Source organism: Pelmatolapia mariae, linkage group LG12 (genome assembly GCF_036321145.2).
Source record: "Pelmatolapia mariae isolate MD_Pm_ZW linkage group LG12, Pm_UMD_F_2, whole genome shotgun sequence".
NCBI lineage: Eukaryota > Metazoa > Chordata > Actinopteri > Cichliformes > Cichlidae > Pelmatolapia > Pelmatolapia mariae.
Window position 1 is genome coordinate 20,837,197 of NC_086237.1, and position 23,634 is coordinate 20,860,830.

The following is a 23,634-nucleotide window of genomic DNA, read 5'->3' on the forward strand; positions in this document are numbered from 1 at the left end:
TTAAATGGATTATGATAGATTTAAGTGCAACTTAAGTCAGTGAAAAAGTTTGTTGAAGAAGTACTTTGTCCATAGAAAGTTCATCTGTTTTCAAAATAAACAGAGGCATGGATTTAGTCACAGTGCCCGAGGTCTGTACTTGTAGCTATAAATTGGTTTCGTCTTAACAGCCTCAGTGTTACAACATGCTTGAAATTTCACTGAAATTATGCTAATCTGCACTGCAGTTATTTTTATATGAATAAATTAGCATGACTAACTTGTAGCACCACTTTGTTTTTCTCACTAAAACTTGTATATGTGTTCAAAGGACGAAGGCAAGACATTTGTGACGCTTTATTCCAGTCTGCTTGTGAATACACCAATAAAGTTACGTTTTTCTGTCTTCCCAAATTCATCATTGTATCAAAGATCGCAAAAACAATGTGTCCTACCACTACAAAGTGGCCTCAGAACCACTGTGAACACCTCCAGCTTCGAGCTTCTCCCTGTTGTTAGATTGCTGCGATATAGAGCTGTGTGGGAAACGCTGCCATTTCCTGACACCGTCTCAACATTACATTCAGTCTCACAGCCCACCCACTGCTCACAGTCTGTGGCTGGAAAGCTGCGTTTACAGGCCGAGATGAGTGTAGAGGATCCTGGGGGAAGGGTCTGTAAGTCCAGCAGACATTCAAAGAAGTGACCACAAGCACAGAGCCAAACCGACAGACGCCGATGATCAGCAGAGAGCGTGCCTGTAGATCAAAATAAAAAGATTGCTCTGCCTGTGGGCCAGCAGTCGTTTTGTTTCGGCTTACTGCACATTTGGTCTTTTTTTTTCTTTAAGCATCAAACAGTAGAATTCCTCTTTACAGACTTCAATAACTGGTGTCAGTAAATCCAACATTGTGATGTCTTCTATGTTCTTTTTCTTCTGTGTGAATAAATACAGATGAACATCTAAAATGGTAGATTGTATGAAATTTGAAAGCAAAAGAGAATGTCTGTATCGTCCTACCTGCATCCACTATATTGTTCTCGAGGGAGGGAAGCAATCAATAAAGGAAAAATAAACCAAAGAATAAAATACAGTTTTTATGTTAGCATGTCATACACAAGTAGTGCGTGTGTTTAGCGGCATAAATGTAATTCACATAATCCCATTGTGGCATCAGCTTTACTTTTAGAGTTTAAAAGGCAAATACCTATAATCAAACTCATTACATGGGGTTATAAGGACTTGGTTTAAGGCTTGGGTAGTTTTATTTTTAGGTTATTGTTAGCATCAGGGAACTACTTATGGATAGGCTAAGTCTCCAGAATATGACTGTAAGTTAGTGTAATGTCCTGAAATGATGCAACCATGAGTGTTTGTGTGTGTGTGTGTGTGTGTGGGTGTGTGTGTGGGTGTGTGTGTGTTGCCTGTAGTAGACTAGCTCTCTCTTGGACTCGATGAGTGTGACAGTGGCTTCTTCAGAGTGGCTGATGGGCTCCTGGTGAATAAGCCACTCATGGGGTTTCTGTGTAAATGGCGTACTAGAAGCAGATGTGTGTCATTTTTGTAATATAACCAACACTAGCTTACTTGACAGATGTGTGATTATTTCCACTGTTGAGATAAGGCATTTGTCTCCTGCTTTATAATGAGGTTACACTTGGCATGTGAGGAGGCTTCAGTCAAATCCAGAGTTGGTGGAAACTCTCACCCAGTTTGAGTAGTGTGTGTGTATGTTACTGACAGTTTTCATTTGCTTTCTGGTTCCAAATAACAATTTGGAAAAAAGCTGTAGGAATAATAATTGAGAGGATTCATAGTTTAATAAGAATTTACATGTGTACATTTGTTTCAATGCTTCAGTTTTTCAACCTCTAACTTTACAATAGCATTTGTGAGTTTACATTTTTTCTGTCATTTTGCATTGGTGCTATTCCAGCTTTTACAATAAATAAATACACACATTCTCTTCCATTACTGTTTTTGGGCTACAGTGTGAGTATTGTAACTCAACAGTAATATTCCACAAGGGTGCACCATGATTGAGCAATTGATGGTTGTTACGTACAGCAGATTTGCTTCCAAGCCCTACGCACAGGGTTTGTTTGAAAGGATTGAGACATTTAGAAAAGAAAGAAAGGTCTTTACTCTGTGAAATGAAAATGAAATGAGTAGATGTCTGAGCTAACCGTGGGCTCGCCAAAGGAATCACTCCCTGTATGGGTTTTTGGAGTTAATCTAGTCTATAGATAGTCTGTGGGAGCTGCACAGTTCATTACATGTGTGTGCGCATGATAAAACCAAAACCCATTTGTGTCTTCATCGCCGTAATAACAGTAACACCAGTGATAGTGACAAAACTACTCCCCTTCATTTGTATTTTGCAGGACATTGAACATGAGTATAAATATAGGGCACCGTTTTATGTGATGCAACCGTCTTTACATACACATTAATGTTTTTGTAGTAGAAGCTATTTTCACCATTCTTTTGGGTAACTCCTGACGTTGCATCTAATTTAAGTCTCAGTTTTATAACGCTACTTTGTTGAAGGTTAATACCATTTGTGTCTCCCTTTGGTTTCCCTCAAGGGTCCTCTGTTTGTAAAGAACATGTAGGTGGGTGGAAAGATAGTTTTGCTACACAAGAGCAGTGATTCTCAGAAACTGGGTGAATGAATTTCTTGTATACCTGCGCCCAGAAATCAATATGTATTGACTATGTTTTGACTGCCAAAGCCTTTTGTTTGTATGACTTGATTTTATTTTATTGTCTTTTTCTCTTTATAGTAAAAGTGAGTGATTCTTTGGGGACTTTTCATTGTTAGTGGAATGAATCCTCAATAAGTATTAGACAGACAGGCAGATAGTAGACAGGTCAAGTCATAAAGTGGAACACATGTAACACACTTTGCAGTTTTGTAAACTATACTCTAATAAGAGCCAACAAAAAAAAGCAAAAAGCACAAAAAATGTATATACCTTTCTGGTTGGCTTTTATTGAGTCTATACTTTGTTGTGTGTGTGTGTGTGTGTGTGTGTGTGTGTGTGTGTGTGTGTGTGTGTGTGTGTGTGTGTGTGTGTGTGTGTGTGTTGTGGGTGTGTGTCGGCATGCTTTCACAAAGAGGGAAACCCGGCCAAAGATGAGCCTTGTACTTCAAATGTCTATTTCCTTGGGTATCCTGCTGTCTCTGTCTCTTCATTCCTGGAGGAGCTGACCCTATCTCGCCTCTGTCAGAGGGCAGTTTGGATAACAAGCTGGGGAAACAAGCTAGAATCAAGGTGTTTAGGAGCGCTTTTTCTGTGCCTCTGACACCAGTATTTTACTTAGCCTTTAAGGTGGAGTTGCCTGCGTGGTACATCAAACTGACAGCTGTTTTTCCTCAGGTTTATTGAATACATAGAATAGCGCTAGACGCTAGATATTTTTGGCCCCTGATCCTTGTTATGTTTTATGGACATTTTTATACTATACATATTTAGCACCATGGCCTGAAATCATATAATTGTGATACCTCACCTCGCCCACATGTCTTCAGTGAGCAATCACTTCTGCAGATCCTTTGAAATTAAAATGCCTGTAGAAATATATTTTGAGTAAAATGACCTGTCCTTGTTAGCAAGCTGGTGCTTTGCCAGCAAAATTACAGCACAGCATAACATTGCTGTTAAAACAAAACATAATTGCACAGAATGCCTTGAGGAAGGTGAAGCTATGTAAAATGGTCAGACTAGTGGCCTGAAGTGCAGTGCTGTAAGAGAAACATAACCTTCTAGTGTTTCCTATCACTTTGGCAGTTCTTTATGTCACTTTTTACAAGCATTACTCACAAAGTAAAAAAAAAATAAATACATTTGGTATTTGAATCAGTACAGACAGTACAAAAACAAACTGTACATTAAATGAAACTGAAGTTACAACTTAACAAAACATAGTAAATACATAAAAAGCTGAAGAATCTACAAAATCTGCCGACCTTCAGGGGCATCCACACAAGACGCGATGCACAGTGACATTCTTCAACTTCATGTGACAACAGGAGAAATACCTGCTGGCAATGTGAAGCTGGCAGGTCCCGAGTTAAACTTTTCTCAGCGTGCAGATGAATAACTGAAGCGACTACCAATCAGTGGAAAGGATGCTGCTGATTGATATAAGAGAAGGTGGTAAATACACCAGAGGGTTACCAGGGTAACTGAAGCCTGGAAGATCTGCTGGTGACCTACAGTTGGTTACATCTCCTTTAACAGTACTGATAGAGCATTTCACTGCTTTAAAAGCCCAGGATGGGTTTGTCAGGGCCTGTATTTTCTTAACTTGCTGCATTGAGATTAAATTAGAAAATGTCAAGAAGGAAACAGAACTACAAAAAAACAGCCTTGGAAATGTGATCTGTGGATGTTATGAAAAGAAACAGGTGAAAAATAATGAGATGAGTAAAGCTGCAAAGGTGTTTGGGCATTTCTATTTTCTTTGTTTCCAGCGCTGTGCACGCATTCACCTGGTTTATCATTCCTGTAGAGGAGTTGTTAGTGAACGAGCTGTTACCAGGGCCTAATTGTGTGAGGCCCCCTCAGTCAGTTGAGCTGCGTTGGCGCCTCCTGGCCTCTGCAATAAAGATGGGCCATGTTGGCGGTTGGCCAAAGCATAAATAGAGATGCAATTCCAAATCCCAGATGGCGAAAATAGTCAGACTCCATTCTACCCAGGGCTTTTGGCTGCCAGTGCCAGCCCAAACAAAACACTGATAAATGTTGTGCTTGACTAGAGCTGCATTATTTCAGGATGGTCAGTGTGGGCCAAATCAGTGTCAGTGTTATTTTCCTGCAGGTGGAGTTCATTCAGTGTGACACATAAAAGATATTACATTCATGGTCATGAGAATGTGGAGCATTTAAACCATAACATGGTGATATCGTGATGTATTTCTTTTTGATGATGTTAAATGAATAAATGACAGTGGTAATGTTTTTTTAGTAAAGCAATCATGGTTGTGTTAGAGACAGAAAAATGTCAGAAAAGGGTCAAAATTCAAATAAGTCAAAAATATTAGTGTCAAATTTCTCTCTGCTGAAAGCACTTATTCACAAAGCTGGAAGTGCCTTTCACTATTTTATAAATGCTTTCATTTCACCCAGGTAGATGTTGGTCATTCACTGGACTTTTTTCTATTTTACAATGTAAAAAAACCCAAAGAATAATTAAGTAAGAAAGTAAGTTTAAAAAAATCACTGTTATAACAATATTGTATCCAAGGTCCTCAGTTCATTAATTCTGCTTCTTCTACCAATTGTTTTCCTTAGAGAGTGGCACAAAATTCAGAACAGGCATGATTCCCAGATGAGTTTGGTAATCGTCTAAAATTTTTCTCTTCATCCACCATGAGCTTGGCATGTTTTATTTTTCAAATATCACAATAACTAATAACTAAGAAATTTGCCAGGAACAGTCATGTTTCCATTAAAATAATAGTTGTCATATAATAATGATGATGATGATAATCCATGATTAATCTTAAAACAAAAAGCAAAGAAAATAAGAAATGTGTATTTGCATTCAAGGAGCCAAGTGGGGTAATGACAATAGTAATAACACCACCGGTGTACAGGGAGGGTACATGGGATATAGGATGTTGTGCCACTACCACGAGGAAAATAGGACTTGATCTGACACACACCAAGAAATTGGTGTCGTGTAGGACAGCGGAATGGACCTGACATTTGAAAAAGAAGGACGACCAAATTTTAGATAGCGACAGAAATGGTTGAAATATAGTTTTAATGTCTGCAGTGAGATAAAAAGTTGGGTAATACAATGCTGCTGAATTCTTTGAAAGCAGCAAATAAGAGATACATTTTGACCTTGAATCAGCTTATTCAGGAAAGAGGAAGAAATTACTTTTTCATTTCTGAACACTTTTTAGTTAGATATATATGTAAACAATCTGAGATGTGTTAAATGCGACTATGCAAAGCTAAATTTGTCAGTTAATGGGGAATATATATGCTCAAAGCCTCGGGATGTCTAGTATCTCAATGAGCCGAAGGGCCTCAATGCACTAATAATTTTATGGCCATGGCCTTACTCGGTTTGTGCTGTCCATTCTTATATTCTGGGTGAGATGGCTTATACATGTGTGCACTGTAGGAATATGAAAATTTGCAATTTTCTATTACAAAAATCCTGTTTTTTACTGGCTTAACACTTTGTTTTCCTCACCTTCATAGCAACAGTGCTCACAAGCACTGTCAGGAGAGGGGCAGCCAATTAAAAAAACAGATAGGGAGCTCAAAGGGAGAGGAGTTGTTTTAGACAGGATGAACTGAGTGGCAGTTGGTAATCACTCAAAGCTACTCCAGTGGAGCTGGAAATCAGCACAGTAATTTGTCTTTATATCTTAAAGAATTGAGGTTGTCAGTGATGTTAAAAAGAGGGTTTGGCTAACGGACATTGTCATTGACCATCGTTGTTCACTGACTGTCAGATGTGACAGCCATTACTAAAGAAACTGAAAAATTGCTTCACCACAGTCAGCAAGCCTATGTCAGGATTTGAATTGTTGTTTTCATTCAGTTTAAGTTGTTTGCCCTCACCTTTGTTAGTCTTACCTGTGGTTTTTTTTCCGCACCTTTTGTCTATCTGGTTATTACATCCTTGTGTCCAGTCAGTCACTCATTCACCCGAGGGGCCCCAACTTCAACTTTACTGTGAGGTTGTCCTGTTTGACAAGCTTTTCAATATTTTTACGTCTTTTTCCCCTAGTGTGATTTTTTGTCTATGACATTCGGTCAGTTTGTAGACTCACCTTCTGCCTGCTCCCCATCTGGATTGTTTGTCTTGCTGCCTGTGCTCCTGTGAATTGTTACCGCTGGTTATGATTTTTGATTTTTTTAAGGACATTCTGTGTTGTTGTACTAGCTTACGTATCGCTTTAGGTTTAGAAATACACTGTGGACAAAAGGACTGGGCACCCACCGGAGCTTGGATAACCCATGATTCTAAACCCATAGCCAATAGAGTTGATGTTGGATGAGAGAGCCTAGCTCACAGTCTCATTACTAGTTTATCACATTTTTTTATTAGGGTTAGGGTTAGGGCTCCGTATTGGGCAGTCAAGTTCTACACCAAACTCATCCAACCACACTTTTATGTACTTTGCTTTGCGCACTGGGGCACAGTCATGCTCAAACAGAAAAGGGCTTTCCCCAAACTGTTCCCACAAAGTTGAAAGCATGAGATTGTCCAAAATGCTGTGGTAAGCTGAAGAATTAAGATTTCCTTTCACTGGAACTAAGGGGCTCCAGGCCAAACTTAGAAAAACATCCCAATAGGATTATCTCTAATACACCAAATTTTACAGTCTGCACAATGCAGTCAGGCAAATAATGTTTCCCTGGCATTCACCAAACACAGACTTGTCTTTTAGACTGATGGATTGAGAAACATGACTTGTCACTCCACAAAACACATTTCCACTGGTCCAAAGTCCACTGGTGGCTTTACACCAAACCACCTGAGATAAGGTGATGTATGACTCACAAACAGCCATGGAAAACTACACAACGAAGCTCCCAGCTGATGTTAATCCCAAAGGAGGTTTGGAACTCTGCACTTATTGAGTCAGCAGAGCGTTAACCACTTTCACCAACATTTCCTCTCACCACTTGATGAACGTCATCTGTAACTTTATGTGGTCTGACACTGCGTGGTTGAGTTACAGTCGTTCTTAAATGTTTCCACTTTGCAATAATGCCACACGCTGCCTTTATTTATGTATTAATTTATATTTTTCATGGAGAGAAATTGGCCGTTGTTTTATTGATTTTGAAGAAATCAATAATACATCTTTCATAAACAGTAAAACTGAGTATGAGTAGTCCAGTTAGTTAGATATCAGCAGTTCCCACTTCATTTTTATTTGTTCTGTATTAAGAGCTTTTGTAGTATTTTTTGTGACCTTGTAAGTAGATATAAGAGCAGAAAGTAGCCTTGTAAGAGTAGATGTCTCTTCTGATTTTCCGTCTTTGCCCATCATCTCCTTTTACCTTTTCCGTTCATGTCATTTAAGCATTCTAGCAAGTGTACCTGGGTAACATTAAGGAGCTTGTGGATCAGACTCTTTTGTTCCAAATTTCATCAGTATTCCCTTCACACATCTGCTGTGGAGGCTCCATCTGTAAGCTTAAAATGACACTTAAGGCCTTACTCTGAGTGTCATTCTTCCTCCAGGCTGAGGGCTCTTCACATTCTGCACATCCCAGCTTCGGCAGAGCCCCCCCAGTCTGCATATCTTCAAAATGATGAGTGTTTTGCTTCTCAGATACTTAAACCTCTGCAGTGCATCCTAAGACACCTTTTCAAGGGCTTCTGGAGTGCTGCTGTGAATAACTTCTCAGTAGGCTAATCCCACTTCAAAAAGCATGTCCTTGGAATACACTATTCTTAATCCTGCATTCACAGCTTCATGCATCATCATCTCCCCTGACACATACGCCACATGTGCACCACTGTGAAAACAAGCTGGGATGAGATGAGAAGTTTTTTAGTCATCAATAAAATCGGTATGCTGCTGAGAATCGAATAACAGAATCTCAACTATATTACTGTGACTATACGTTTCACAGATGCATCGGATGAAGTTTCTCTTTTAACTGGTTGACTGACTTCATCAGACCCTTAATAGAAATTCTGTCTTTTGTGGTGATAGTCACTTCACATGACTAAGGAAAGGATAGACTGACAGCACAGACTGACAGTGGAGACAGGCACTTCCTTGTTCTGTCTTCTATCGCTGACTCAACTTGGAGAGACAGGGCTTGTCTTTGCTTCATGTAGCATGGACTAGACACATTTCACCGGACTGGGACTTTGCAAACCCAACATCCAAAGATGATGGTCCATATACAAAGATGCATTTCTGGAGACCTGTTGGCACAAAAGGATTATAGAAGTTTCCACCAAAAAATTCACAAAAAGAAAAAGTTCTACATAACTACTGTATTTACAATATGTGCATAAATGTATAATGTTTCTGAGTATATGCTAAAGCTTATTTAATCAAGACCTCTAGGTTGAAATGCAGGCAGAAAAATAATATCATGCATTTAGATTTTATAATTGGCATAACAACTAAGCCTTAAATCTGCACTTAAAGCTCACTCTGGTGTATTTTTTCCACTGAGATATGAGCAGATGCATAACATTAAAACAACCGTGTGGGAGATGGGATACATGTATTTTCACAAAAGAAGTAAGCAAGACCATTGCACACCAGTCACAAAGGGGCGCCGGAGAGAAGCATGAGATATGTTCTTCTTATCAAAACTGAAGTAGTGCCGTGCTTCTAGCTTGACCTGTGCTGTATATAATATCACATTAAGTACCTTTGCCACTGAATGATAACATAATCTACTGTTGCAGCTGTATGTTCTTTAGTTGAAAGAGTTGCAAACTATTAATAATCATCATCAGACATGAAATTCTTGTTCTTGTAACTTCCTCGCTGGTACATAGCCCATTAACTAAAGACATTAGTATTTTACTACACTGGTTATATGCATGTTTTTTGGAAGGTTTCTTCCTTTTTTCTTGTATGCACCCATCAATTGCAATCTATTTTCAGTATCAGATCAAACATTTACAGTGCTGCTATGAATCACAAGATATCAGCAGCAGCCTGTCCCAGAGGAACTCTAACCACTATTACGAATAGCATGATTACTTCCAAGAAAGTATGGGTGTCCAAGGTCAGGGGTTAATTATGTGGCAGGCATAAACAACCGGTGATCCACTTAATTGCTGTCGATCACGGACCATAGAGGTCAGACCACTGCTCCATTCTTAGAGTTGCCTAGAGGATCAGCTTGCTTACCAAATACTTTTGCATTCGCTGGCTCAGTAACACAAAACAGATAAGATGAAATGAATCTTCCCCAGGGGAAATTTTTCATGTAAGCTAAATTACCGTATGTCCAGATGCAAAGACGTAACACTGTGAAACAACTCCTTATGAAAACAAAGTCTTGACTAACCTCCAGTTCTGTGGCTTACAGTGCCTTGGCAGGGGCATAAAAGAAGGCTTTACCCAGTCTTGCCCAACATCTGACTGTAATTTAATGAAGGAAGTGGGTGTGATGTAGGGGCAATACTACTGGGACATTACCTTTCATTCAGCTAATTAAGTTAGGGGGCTTAACAAGTTAGAGAGGATTAAAGGCTTTTAGCAGGCATTTATTTCAATCATTTATGTGATTTAAGTTGTTGTTTGGGCTGTTTGGACATACTGATGCCATAGCCTCTAGATACAGTCCAATGGAAACTAGAAGCATATTTAAATATAATTCTGCTGTGCAAATTAAGCTTCCCATGGACCATATTAAAGAAAACACCAGATCATGGGTGGTGAATAGTGCTTTAGAAATCCTAATTTTCAAGATGTGACCCATATTTCTACTATTAAATACACTTGAAAGCAGATTTGTTGGTCTGTTTAGTTATGGTGAATGGCTGTACTAGGATCGTAGATGAAGAGTCCAGTGGAGCCCAGAGTTTGGGTGAACCGTCTTTATACAGGCCCGTTCCTGCTCCCTGGACACCCCATAGTCAGTTTGATACTTGGAGCCAGTCTTATTTCCTGACACACAGGACTACTCATTGCTCTCCATATTGTCTGGCTTTTTTTTTTTCAGGAAGCAAGATGTTCCAGTGAATTGACAAGAGCATGATGATGGTGTGACCAAAGGCCAAGGAATTTTATTTATTTTTTTTATTTTACCTTTTGGAGATGCAGTAATGATGAAATTTTGACAAATCAGAAATATCAAATTTGAAGAGACACAAATGAACGTATTGAGTTTACATGGTGAGCAATATGAATGAACAGTAAATGAATAAATTACCAGGGAGTACCATTCAATAGAGTCTTAGCTGAATCAGTCTTGTGCAGGCTCTATAGAAACATTACACGCTTCATTGGTCTGGCTGGACAGTCAGTATACTGGTTCACATCTAATTGCCTAAAAATAGAAAACAATTAATGACGCCTTTAAATGTCAGCTGGGACTGGTTCCAGGCCCCTACAATACAGATCTCAATAGCAAAAATGGATGTGTAGAGGATGGATGGATTCTTTTTTCTTTTTTTTCAATTCACATTTAAGTTAGAAATTCTACTCATACTAGTTTGCTAAATTGTTCTGATTACAAAATTCAGGCCTTAATGAAACATTTAAAATGTACAATGGTGGACTTTGACTAACTGTGAGTGACAAACCACCACGTGACTCTGTTCAATTCATGTAAATCAAGTTTATTTATTGGCACCTTATTTATTTATTTTATCGCTTCCTGTTTTGCTTTCATAATAATCTTTTTTCTCGCCATCTCGATCCCTACCTTTTCCTCTCTTCTCCAGTTTCTACCAGTTGGATTAACTGCATCCCCCAAAGTAATCCCCTTTCTCCCACCTGATTTACTGGCAAGTCTCACTTTCCCCACGCTAATCTCCTAGGAGCTGATGGCCTCTCATAAAAGGAAAGCAAATCGCAAAGATGGACTAGCTGTGTTTTCCTCTCTCTGTGGATTGTTGTGCTCTAGGCTATTTGAGTGGCCTAGCCATTTGGCTTACCTCTATAATTGAACCTACTGGTGGCAACAGGCTATGTACTTGTAGCAACAGCATCACATTTCTAAGTGGTGTGATTGCAGTTGTGAAATAACCGTGGATGTGGATTGTGCCTGTGTGCACACTGATCTTTTCAGGGTATGCTGTTCAAGACCTTGTGGGCTGCTCAAGCAACATTTGTGCTATATATTTTTGTGTTTTTCATAAAATTGTAAAGTTTTTATTAGATCCAGAATCAGTCAATTCAGCATTCAGTTAATGCAGTGATTATACAGTAAAATAGCTTTTCTGTAACTGGTAATAGAGACTGAACTTTAAAAAGGAGACAGCATTTGGTAGAAAAAAAATCTGATAAAGAGATGAAAACAGATAAGCAGCAAAATTTAGATATTTTTGGTGGTTATAGTGTGATAAGAAATGACATCAAACAGAATCCCTTATGTAGTGAGCGAATGGCTGAATGGCAAATGGAGACACAGGAAGAGACCCGCTGAATAACCTGGATGAAGCGGGGATGGGAAGGAGGAGGGATACATGACAGACAGCATGAGAGGCAAAGTGACAGTGACAGACAATTTATTTAAAGAACAGAGACTGGAGACTTGATTGGCTCACAGAACACAGACAGATCGGTCACTGGATGAGACTACCAATGTCAAAATTTCAAAATGAATGGATTTGACAGCAAGTGAAAACCAGTGACAAAAAAAACAGAGCAGCGAATAGAGCTTATAGCGCCATTAAACCCCCCCAAAAAACTTTAGTTTAATGTGATATGAAAGGGGTAACTGTTTCCTCAGTGGGTAGTAATCATAATCATGATAATCATAAGTTTTGGTGTTTTTGTAATTGTCAAAACTGCCTAAAATTGTTGTTTTTTGATTATCTTCATTTAAACAAATAAAAGCTGACTTGCTTTTGGAGGTTTTGGAGATTGATAATTGTAATGTGATTATACAACCCGAGTTACTACAGTTTAAATAAAACATATTCCATTTTCACTTCATTTACCTTCTCTAACCAATGTTTCATTCTGACAAGCATGTTTTTGCTCATGTTTTGCTAATAATGTGTTGTCAGGGTGAGAGTAGTTTTGTGTAAAGCTTGACGAATCTGTTTTTGACTATTCAGATATTCCTTTGTTGGTTTGGCATGTGTTTTTCACTTGTGAGATGTGGATATTCGTTTTTCCAAAATGTGGAAATAATTACCATCTCAGCTTGGGCGAATGACATCCCTCTCGCTCACAGCAGTGATCTTCACACTTCAGTTCACCTCATTGCTGCCAACTTAGCGACTTTGATGCTAAATTTATCAGCTTTTCATGCCCTTTTACATACTTTTTTCTTGTTGTTTTGTTTTATGTGCACAAAAAAACAGTCGCCACTACAGCTCTGGGAGACCAATGTGTTGCTCTTCTGCCACAAGCACACCTCATTCTTCTGATCTAATCTGTTGAAGAAATTGCAGAGAAGCAAGTAGCAGGGCCTGTTTGAGTTGCTCCCCTACTGCCATAATCAGACTGTCCTATACTACGCTTATCAAAGCACAGTTAAAAAAAATGACAGTTACACAAATCAGCTACTGTGAAGCACAATAACACCTAATTACTGTACTGTTTGTATCTGATTGTAGCAAGCAATTTGGAGGTTAAAACACAGACATTCAAAGGTTTAGGCTATCTAACCTTGAACAACATCTATGCAAGTACTACAAAATAAATCAGATATTTTTTGTTGTTCAAAGTGATTTCTTATTTAAAGTGGACCAATTATGAACATATTTCAGCTGGAACAGGCTCCCAGCTCGCCCCACAACCCTAAGATGGATATGTTGTTGAGAAAACAGATAGACCTCATTACTCTACCGCTTCTTCTCTTACTAAGTGTATTTTTTGTGATTGCAAAAGTGTCATGAAGTTGTTTTTGTCTCTTTGTTGTCTCTTTGGTTGTTTTTGCTTTCTTCCTGTTCAGATTTTAACCCAGGCTCTGACTTAGCATTCAGTACATCTCTTCAGTCGTCTCACAGTTGAAGACTCTAGTGCGTTCACCCCAGTGGACAATGAAAAAGATGTAATCATGATGTAATTTTGGAGGAATGGGACCGTGCAGCAACTGCAAACTGAAGTTTTAATGGCTTTGTATTAAAATGGCTCAATTTTTTTTTTTGTGAAGCAGCGAAAAACAGCCAAGCATAGACGTGCACAGACGATCACAAACTGCCTCTGTAATGATTAAATACAAAACTAAAAGGATACTTGCCACAAAATTGTCATGTGGCTGCCTGAGATGGAGCTGACAGGCTAGGGCTGTAACACAAATGTTTCTTTTTTTGAAACATATTCAGTGTATTTTACAGTATAATCAAATATAAGTGAGCCCTGCTGTTTAGATTTGACTACATATGGTTCAACAATTCTGTGTGTTGTTGTAGTCTGTTCTTCAAGATGAGGATTTTTGCTCCAACTGTGAAAATGTGCGCTTATTGTTGTCCTCTGTAAAACACACGCTGGCTAAGTATTTATATAAGACTGATGCATTGAACTCTACAGGTTAGGTTACATTGCATTTGAAATATCTGCATTTTGGTTCACAGCACAGTTGATTTATCATCGACTGCATTACACAGAAATGGCTGTACAGCCAGCCAGTTGACAAATAGCAGAACTTCAGTAACATTATCTGTATCTGAAGTGAGATAACTGTTACATTACAGCTGTCTAAAAATAAATAAAAAAGGAACACAATGTGAGATTGTGCTCAAGATTATATCTAATTTTAAATGTCCGAAAGAAGACCGACACACAGGCAAGCGTCCTCCTCCTGCATACCAGATAAAGGAAAACAGTGTTTGTTGCGATGTGTTTCAAGTTTAATCTGCAAAACTTTATTATGTTTTGGGAAATGCTTTACTGCTCAGTTTCATCAAAATATCATTTTACCCAAATACAGTTGTCTTGCAGGTTGCCTATATATTACAGAGCGATAACAAAACATTTCTCATATCTTTCTCTCTGTACGTCTGTTATTTCGCTCCGTTTATTTATTTGTTCTGCTCGACTGCAGATTAAAGACGTTCCTGCTTCTAGTCACACCACCACATTGACCATTATGCATGAAGACCTGACTATATTCCTCCTGAGCGTCCAACATTCCCCCTGAAAAAAAAAAGATGTATTTTGAGATAATGCAAGTGACTCGCGCTATTGTGTATGCTACAGATAAAATCTTAAAGCGATGAAGCACCATAACAGACTTACTTTAATCATGTTTCACTTTCTTAAGCTTCCCAAATCTCAAGCCTAGTTACATATTCATGAAGCCAAAATGTACCTATAACTCGCAGACAGCCCAGGGTAGGTGGTAGAGGATTAAAAGTCTTGTAGCAGCCATAGGCAAGTTTGGAAGTCAAATCATTAGAAATTTGTTAAAAATTGTTCAAAAGTTCACCACTTTTCCTCTCGCTGCTTCAAGATCATCCCCATAATTTCTTGCTGTTAACTCTACCTGTAACAGAACAGAGTGCAAATGGGGTGTAATGGGTGGGGTTGGAGTTCTGTCACCTTCGATAACCAGTTTGATGAATCAGTCAGAGAAAATCTGTTTCGCAGCGCAATTACAGAGCAAAGGTGATAACGTACTCTGCTCTCCTGTATCTGTGATACTTGAATGAAGAGACAGAGGATAACAAGCACACTGGAAAAAGCTTCTGTCAGTGGTGCAAAATTGTGTGTCATTGCCGTCTTCCACTTTAGTGTAGGTATTTTTTAGCACCATAGATATACAGGAGTTCAGCTGCAGTTATTCTGACTTAGAAAATATCATAACATTGTTAAATGTGATAAATTTGATGCTTTCTAAGTGAAAGTTTGTCTGTAAAGCAGTGGCCCACACAAGTCTCCCCTCTTGCTGAACTTTTGATATTGTAAGACAACGACAACTTTTTTTTTTCCTAAAAGACAAATTTTGTATATATGGAAATATTAGTTATTCAATTAAATTCAGACTCCTCGAGTTATTGAATAATGCATTAAGGATGGTCTGAATCCACAACTGGAATAAAGAAAATAATGTAACCATGTTAACAAGTTTCTATTGATTTATTTTTTGGGGAGTTTTATTTTTTTTTTAGTACATTCAACATTTATATTTAGTTCAAATTCAGCAATTCAAAGTTACTTTATTGGCATGGCAGTTTTTAAATAAACACATATAATTAATATATAATTATATGCATAAGTTTATGTGTGGAAGATGTGCCTTGTCCTTCTCCTTTGAAATGTCTATTTAAATTTGGAATTGGTTAAAGTAAGTGTTCCTTACCTCACTAAATTTTTTACACTTCAGGAGGAAAATACATCTCTGTTTCTGTTTCAACCTCACCTGTCAAACAGTGATCACATGTCGGGCTTTCTTTATGTTGCCATGCCTTGTTGTCTCTTTCTTGTTTGATTGCCAGTTTGTTTTCACCGAGCTTATACTGGCTTAGGATCTGTCTCTGCTTTCTGTCTCTGCTTTCTGTCTCTGATGGTAAGGAGATATTCTCCCAATTCATAGTCTTTGTTTAGCACTAAATAAAACATGTGAGTCTGCCTTGGGTTTTAGTTTCTTCTTTCCAGTGTTTCAGATATTTATCTTTGCATTGTTTTGATTTGGTTCACTCTGATTGGTGTTTGGAAAGCAGTGTTGTGAGACTGATCAGTGTGTGTTTCAGAGGAGGCAGTGTAGTATCAACACTAGCTGACACATGGGACTTTTTTCTGGGCTCATCTCTTGGGTTTGGAGGGCTTTGCATTGGATGGTGTCTTGGGGCCTGGATTTAAGATGATTAAAAAATGTGAGTGCTCTCGTTTGAATGTTAATTGTCAGTGAATATCTGCCTAACTCTGCTTGACAGACATTTGTTGGTGTGCTGCTGTGTGTGTGTAAAACGTATATAGAGAATTCTGCATGTAGAGATTTCAAAGAGTGTTTATCTCAGTGGGTATAGCTCTGATGACTGAATAAACCCCATACTTTGCTAACCTAAGTAGGCTTTTTGCAAACTCCCCAAATGATGTGGTATGTTCTGAAAAAATACTACAAAGAAAGTAAACTGTCAAGAAGTGGATTATATTCCAGCAAAAATAATCTTCCTCTGAGTTTTTGAGTTATTAGTTCCAAGAAACCTGTGTCTTTGCGTGAGCTTCCATGTGCACACAGAATTGAGCAACACGCAGAGAAAATTCAATATATGCTCCCTACCAATCCATTTTAATGAAGATGAAGTCTTTGTAATTGCCCACGTCTGCTTCATATAAATGAATGCACTCTGTTTTTTTTCTTGCCTCTTCCAGATATTAACGAATGCGAAAGGGACCCGTGTAAGAATGGAGGCATTTGCACAGATCTGGTTGCCAACTATTCCTGTGAATGTCCAGGAGAATACATGGGGAGGAACTGTCAATACAGTAAGTACTCCTGTTTCTTTTTTTTGGCAATGTTTACCTTCTAACTCTTACAACATACCATTGATTCGAACAGCACACCTGATGCTGCAGGTAATTGCACTGCTGGTAGTATTACCGACACAAAGTGATCGATCAGAGAAAAGGGGGGCTGGTAATTCTCATAAAGAGCGTCTGTCTTCTGCTTTAGTGCTTGGTGCACCTCCCTTTGATCATCGATTTTCAATGATATGCAAGTTTATCAACCCCTTAAGTCCAAAGCATTTTAGGAAAATTCCCACATGGAAAAAGCAGATTTAGTCACTCACAGCTGGAAGACCTTGGGATCTATAAATAAGTACACTTGGGAGAGTTTTGAAGTACAGTTTGAAGTATCATCCTTATCATCAGTTCAGAGTAAGATTTGAAAATTTTCACCTAAATGTAAATACCAGCTTTATGCAAATGTGACATTGATGTTGTTGTGCGTTTTAAAAAATGAAACACTTTCTCTGAATAAGACATCAGTAAGACATTATAAGATATTGTAATGCATAACAATTAATTATTATAAGCACTAAAAATAATGTATTTCAAGTCTGGTATTCAAATGCTTGCCTTCAAACTAAAATAACTCTGTGCCCTGAGCTACATGACACATTATAACTACTATGACTTAAACATTTATAAAGTCACAAAGAGATCCATCCCTACATATCAGCATTCTTATAAATACCCGATTCTGGTGTTAATATAAAGTGAGATTCTTATGCAAAGTGACTGGAGGAGGTTATTATTAGCAAAGGTATGGCACTATAACACATTCTCAGCTATATTCTTTGCTGCTTACAAGTAAAGTGTTAGACACAAAGAATCAGATGACTACCAAAACCTTATCAAGTGTTTATTTTCCAAAACACACAGTTCCAACACAGAAAATGGCACCGTCACAGTAAACACAGCTGCCAGTGGTACAAGTGGGAGGTATTATTGAGTATTCTCCCAGGACAAGTTTGAATGTGAAACAGAAAGTGAGGCTGATGTTGTGAGTGAGTATGTGAGCTCAGCCAGCTTGTATTGGGCAAATAAAAGCTGAAGTGAAAATGATCAGTATTATTAGTATTGCCAGAAGAAAAGAAAATGCATTTTAAGGCTTTAGTGATGAAAGACTGCAAATTTTGTGCGTAGCTATCAAATGTTTACTAATGTCATATAAGTGCCTGACACTTCATGCCTTTTGGTCTTGTGTTGGAGAGAATATGGTGTTGCCTAATGTAAGGTCAAAAAGCAAGTTGAGTCATTTGGGATGCTGGCTGCACAGAAAAACATGCATTTCATGTTGTTGGTTACAAAAACACAGAAACCTAAACCTGAACTTAAAGGGTCTTGGAGACGTTTCATATGTTCTACAAAAGGCCCAACAGAAAATTGCTTCTGGGCTCTTATTGAAAGGAATCAGTTGGGTGTGAGGGTTAGATTTCAGGTGAAGAGGATTAATAACTGTAGGAGCCACCCTGTGAACAGCGTGCTTTCTCAGCACCATTAAATGTAAAGAACCATACAGTTAGACTCATAAGTATTTGGATAATGGCACCATTCTTTTCATTTTGTCTGTGTACATCACCACAGTGCATTTTAATTACACAACCAAAATTTGACTGAAGTGCCCACTTAAAGTTTTTTCAGCAAGTATTGCATTGCCTGTTTAGGAAAATATATATATATAGCCGTTTTTATACATATTCCCCATTTTCACAGGCCTCAAACAAACTGAATTTAAGGATTGTTTTGATACTCGGATGAAAATCCTTTATAATCAATAACTGCCTGAAGCCTAGAAGCCATGTATCCACTGTAGCCACCTTCAGCTGCTGCTTGCTTATAGTTCTCTCTGCTTGGTCTGTTGAGTTCAAATCAGCTAACGGTCACGTCACTGGTTCCACTGGCAGCCATACATGCCCATGTTATAACATTGCCTCCACTATTTTGACAGGTAATGTGGTATGGTTTTCGAATCATGAGCTGTTTCTCTCCTCGTTCACACTTTTCACTTCCTATTATTCTGGTCTAAGTTAATCTGGGTTTCATCTTTTCAAATTTGTTGTTGTTTTTCCCTCAAATGTGCAGATGTCTTCTGGCAAAGTCTAATCTAACCTTCTTGTTGAACAGCGGTTTGCACCTCGTTGTAAACTGTCTATATTTCTGTTCACGATGACATTGACCGTCTTGATTGTCGACCCTGGCAGTAGTACACCTACCTCCATGAGAGTGTGACTGTCTTTGTTAACCAAGGAAAGTTGTGATCATTAACTTTTGTTCTCTTCTGTGGTCATTCAAGCCTTTTGGTGATACAGAAGTGGCCAGTTCATTCCTTCTTTTCAAGAACATAACAGACTCCCAAACCTTTACTATATTTTATCTACTTAGTTTGTCTTGGATTAGTGAGGGACAAGGTCTCACCTACCCATGAAGGTACTTATCAGTCAGTTTTTCCTATTACTTTTCAGATTGGATATAAAATGGTTGTAATTTTCAAAGGTTATGCAGTACTTTTCTCAGACCCCTTGAATTAAAGTTGGAAGTCTAAACTTTAACCACATCTTGACTCTTTGATTTCAAAAGAGGCAAAATGACAAAGACTGTGTCATTGTTTTAATACATAGAGACCTAATTGTATGCTTTAGTAAAATGGCCTGCAGTCTCTCATGCAGTTTTTCAAAGGTTTAGTTTTATGGCTTTTATGCTTTTATTCCCATACCAAATAAAACAAGATTTAAAAAGTACAATTTGAGCTTCACACACACACACACACACACACACACACACACACACACACACACACATATATACATATATATATATATATATATATGTGTGTGTGTGTGTGTGTATAACGTTTAACATTTGAAGAAGTAAGAAGTTATCATATCATGATAGTATAGTGGTCACATTCTTTAGGAACATAATTAAACCTAATATTATAAACATATTATAAACATTTTAATTCTTATAAAATGAAAGCATGGATTTGTCTTGCCTTGTGTCAGTATTTTGTGTTTACCAGCCCTCATTTTTTCCCACTGGCTGCATGGAAAAAGTCTTTAAAGGAGTAGGTTTTTGCAAGAAGCCCAAGAGCTCAAAGAGGCTTTATGTGTTTATTATGCTATTGTGAGGATTTCATGTGCAGTCTAGGAAAATATTAGGATTAATATATCAGTGAACTTGGAGCCCTGAGCAGGCCCCAAACACGGCTACTCACAAATGAATTCATCAGATTTTCTATCTTAGCCCCACAGTTGTTCATTGGCAGAAAGTAGACATCAGGAGGCAGAGCCTGACTAATCAGATTGGATTAGTGAGTGAAAAATACAGATGAAAAAAAGCAAAGTCGTGTTGATGGAACACAAGCTAAGCTCCATTTTTTAAATGATGTTTATTCTCATTTTCTGCTATAAATTTTATAAGTGCAAAATTTTATTGTGCAAAGATCAATTTAGGCCATTACTTTAAAAGATTGTGCTTAATTGAATGGTTTGAGCTCTGTACTTAAACAAATTACATGTGAAATGAAATAGTGTTCACAAAGTTGTCAAGATCTGCAAACTGCAGAGCTGATAGAGGACCCAAATGCATAAGACACAGGAGAACAGGAATGAGTTAACATTAAGCGATACGTTTATTTGGGCTTAACATAAAGGTACAAAATAAGAAAAAACAAAATGTATCAAAATAACCTAAAACTGGGAATGCTAAGGAAAAATAATTGAAATAGAGACAAATAAGACGTAATGAGGTAAGGGAAGGAAACTGAATGTAATACACAAGAGACAAGGATTATTAAAATAAAACCAGGAAGTAGCACGAACACGCAAACTTGACAGCAGGATGCGGTTAAGCAAACATGGAAACACATGACAGACTGGGGAGACAAGGCTGAAACACAAAGAGATCAACGTGGGAACAAGTACGGGAGACAAAACACAGACACATGACTAAGATGCACGGTGAGAGAAACAGACAGAGGGAGAGAGACAGGGAGGTACCTAAACATGGAGACAAGAAACGATTGAATGGGAAAAGCTGAAGGAAACTAAACAACCTAAAATACACCTGAATCACCAAAGACGAACAATAATCAGAAACACATAAGCAAAAGAAAACTAAACTAGGAAAGTTTTATTTTTTTTATTTGTGCTGCAGTATAGTAACAGGTACAGTACTAATACTGACAGAGTGAACAGTTTTTCTAATACAGTATATAATTTATCAATATCGCAATATCATCAGTGATAATTAATATCATTGACCATCAAAATTCAAAATCATTGTCTAGTGTTGTGAAGTAGCAAAATTATATGAATAATAACTAATTAAACTTATTAGTAGTAGTATGAGTATTACTACTAGTTTTATCACCATCAGCTTACAGAAAGAATTCACTTGATCTTGAATGAGGTTTGTCAGGGATTTAAAACTCCAGACTCCTCAAGTTTGTAAGGCATAAGTGACCATTTTTTTTTCCTTAAAAAGAAAAAGGCAAAGCACAAAGCACAGGGAAAAAAAGCTGAACTTTTACTGCCTTGAATGCTTTAAGTTCCAGGAATGCTGAAATCTTCATTTCTCATAAGGTAGCTCAGTAGAATTTTCCATTACCGCCTCCCTGCCTGGTAAATGGACACATCTTACACAATTAATGGGTCTGCTTTATAACAGCAGAGTCTTCAAGCTCAAGCAGAGATGAGATTGAATTATTTCCCAAAGGTACACATATATATATATATAAAACAAACTGTTTGTTTGTTTTTTGTTACCAGATCCCACCATGTTACAAGAAAGCAGAAGTGGGGGTTGAGCTGCTCTGTTCAGTGATGGCTCTGCCATCAGTATTGATTTACATGACCTAATGGAAAGCAAAACGCCGGAAGTAGATATCTATTCGTAATGAGATAGCAGAAGCTGCCTCAGCCTTTCTGCTAAAACAAATTTGGGATTGCTACCGCTGAATATTCTGGAGACATTAACACTTCGAGACTCTAAAATGGTAGGTTAATACACACATGAGGTAATTAGGAAGATGCAACACAGTTGAGCAAAAAAAAGCTGCAGGTGAACTAAAGGGGTGTCCAAATTCATGGGCTGCATCCTCCTGAGGCCGCATTTGTAGACTGATTACGTCACAGCGACGCGCCGAAGGCTGTCCAAATTCGTAGACTCCTCCAAATGCAGCCGACAAATGCGTCCTCCTTTTCCCCGAATCTGAAGGATGGGTCGGGTGTATCCTTCGTGGCCCACCATATCCCATTCATAGCGCGCCCCAACCAATTCCAGTTTCCAACAATGGCGGCCGCTACTAAGTTTTAATATTACTCTTATTACTCTTTCTGGGTCACAAAATAAACTTTTAAGATATTTTCAGGCGAGAATATAGGTGTGTTAACTTCAAATATCTGCTCGGTTTATCAAGATATCACATATTTGCAAAAGTGCTCCGACGTTTTTGGAGACGTCTGTTACCCACTAGCTCAATAGCTAGCCGGGGCGATAACAGCGAACATCATTTCCAACTGCACAACTTTCGCTACTCAGGTTAAACATGATATATAAGTCACTTAGATAACTTAAAAATGTTATTGTTTGACTTTTTTCAGTGTTTTATTTGTTCGTGAGTAAATTGGTTTGGCTGAGATTAAAGTTATAGTTTTCACACAGCTGAATAAACGCCAAACAGAGAACTGATTAAACAGAAGTGTGAGAATTTACACCAGTGTTCTGTTATATTTTAGATAGAAAGGAGCAGACAGCCAAGTTTATTAAACTCCACCGAGACAGCGGTGACGCAAAACTGAAGGCTAGACCGTCCAATTTCACTGCCGCTCACTTCTGGCCTACCCGGCCTTCGGAGAACGCGGGCCACGTAGACCGCGAAGGCCGGGTCCTCAGGAGGATGCAGCCTATGAATTTGGACACCCCAAGTAGGACGAGAGACTATCAAAATAAAACAGGAAACTACCATTGAGACTAAGACATACAGACATGACAAACGCAATGGGAGAATAAACAGAGACATGACTGGGGAAACAGAAAAAGAATACACAGAAAACAAATGATCAAAACCCCTCTGAGAAAACGAGAAGACTTCAACCATAAATCCTTTCAACTAAACAGAATTGAGAATACAAAACTAATTATACTCTTAAGAACTGACCACACAGTGTTGCATTTGAAATTACTAACCACTTGAAAGATGTTAATCACTTTATGCTCGCTCATCTTGTGTAGGGCTAGCTAGATGCTGAAGTACTACATCTAGCCTGCAGTCATTGCAATGTTGTGCAAAATAAAGAAATAAATAAAAACACTGGCCCCTTTAACCCCTGACTATGCCATACCATTTTGGCTTTTTCATCTATTTTTATGGTGATTAATAGGCGAACAGGACATCCTTTCCTGTGTTACTGTTTAGGCTCAAATTGGTTTGATGTTTAATGGCCTGCAGTGACAAAATAATAACTTCCATCGAATGCCTTAAAACAAAAGTAACAAGCCCATTTTGAAAATGTAAGGAGTAAAAGTACAAAGTTGTCAGAAAAATGACTACTCAAGTAAAATA

General features: G+C 38.2%; 1 protein-coding gene across 3 annotated transcripts in view; it reads left to right on the top strand.

The window, feature by feature from the left end:
- LOC134638936 (EGF-like repeat and discoidin I-like domain-containing protein 3) overlaps positions 1-23,634 on the top strand; it is a 127,733-nt gene that overhangs the window by 48,714 nt on the left and 55,385 nt on the right. For all 3 annotated transcript variants that reach the window (XM_063489898.1, XM_063489899.1, XM_063489900.1), the window contains one exon: positions 16,935-17,048. In XM_063489898.1, the coding sequence (XP_063345968.1) occupies positions 16,935-17,048 (114 nt within the window). The remainder of the gene's footprint in view (positions 1-16,934; positions 17,049-23,634) is intronic.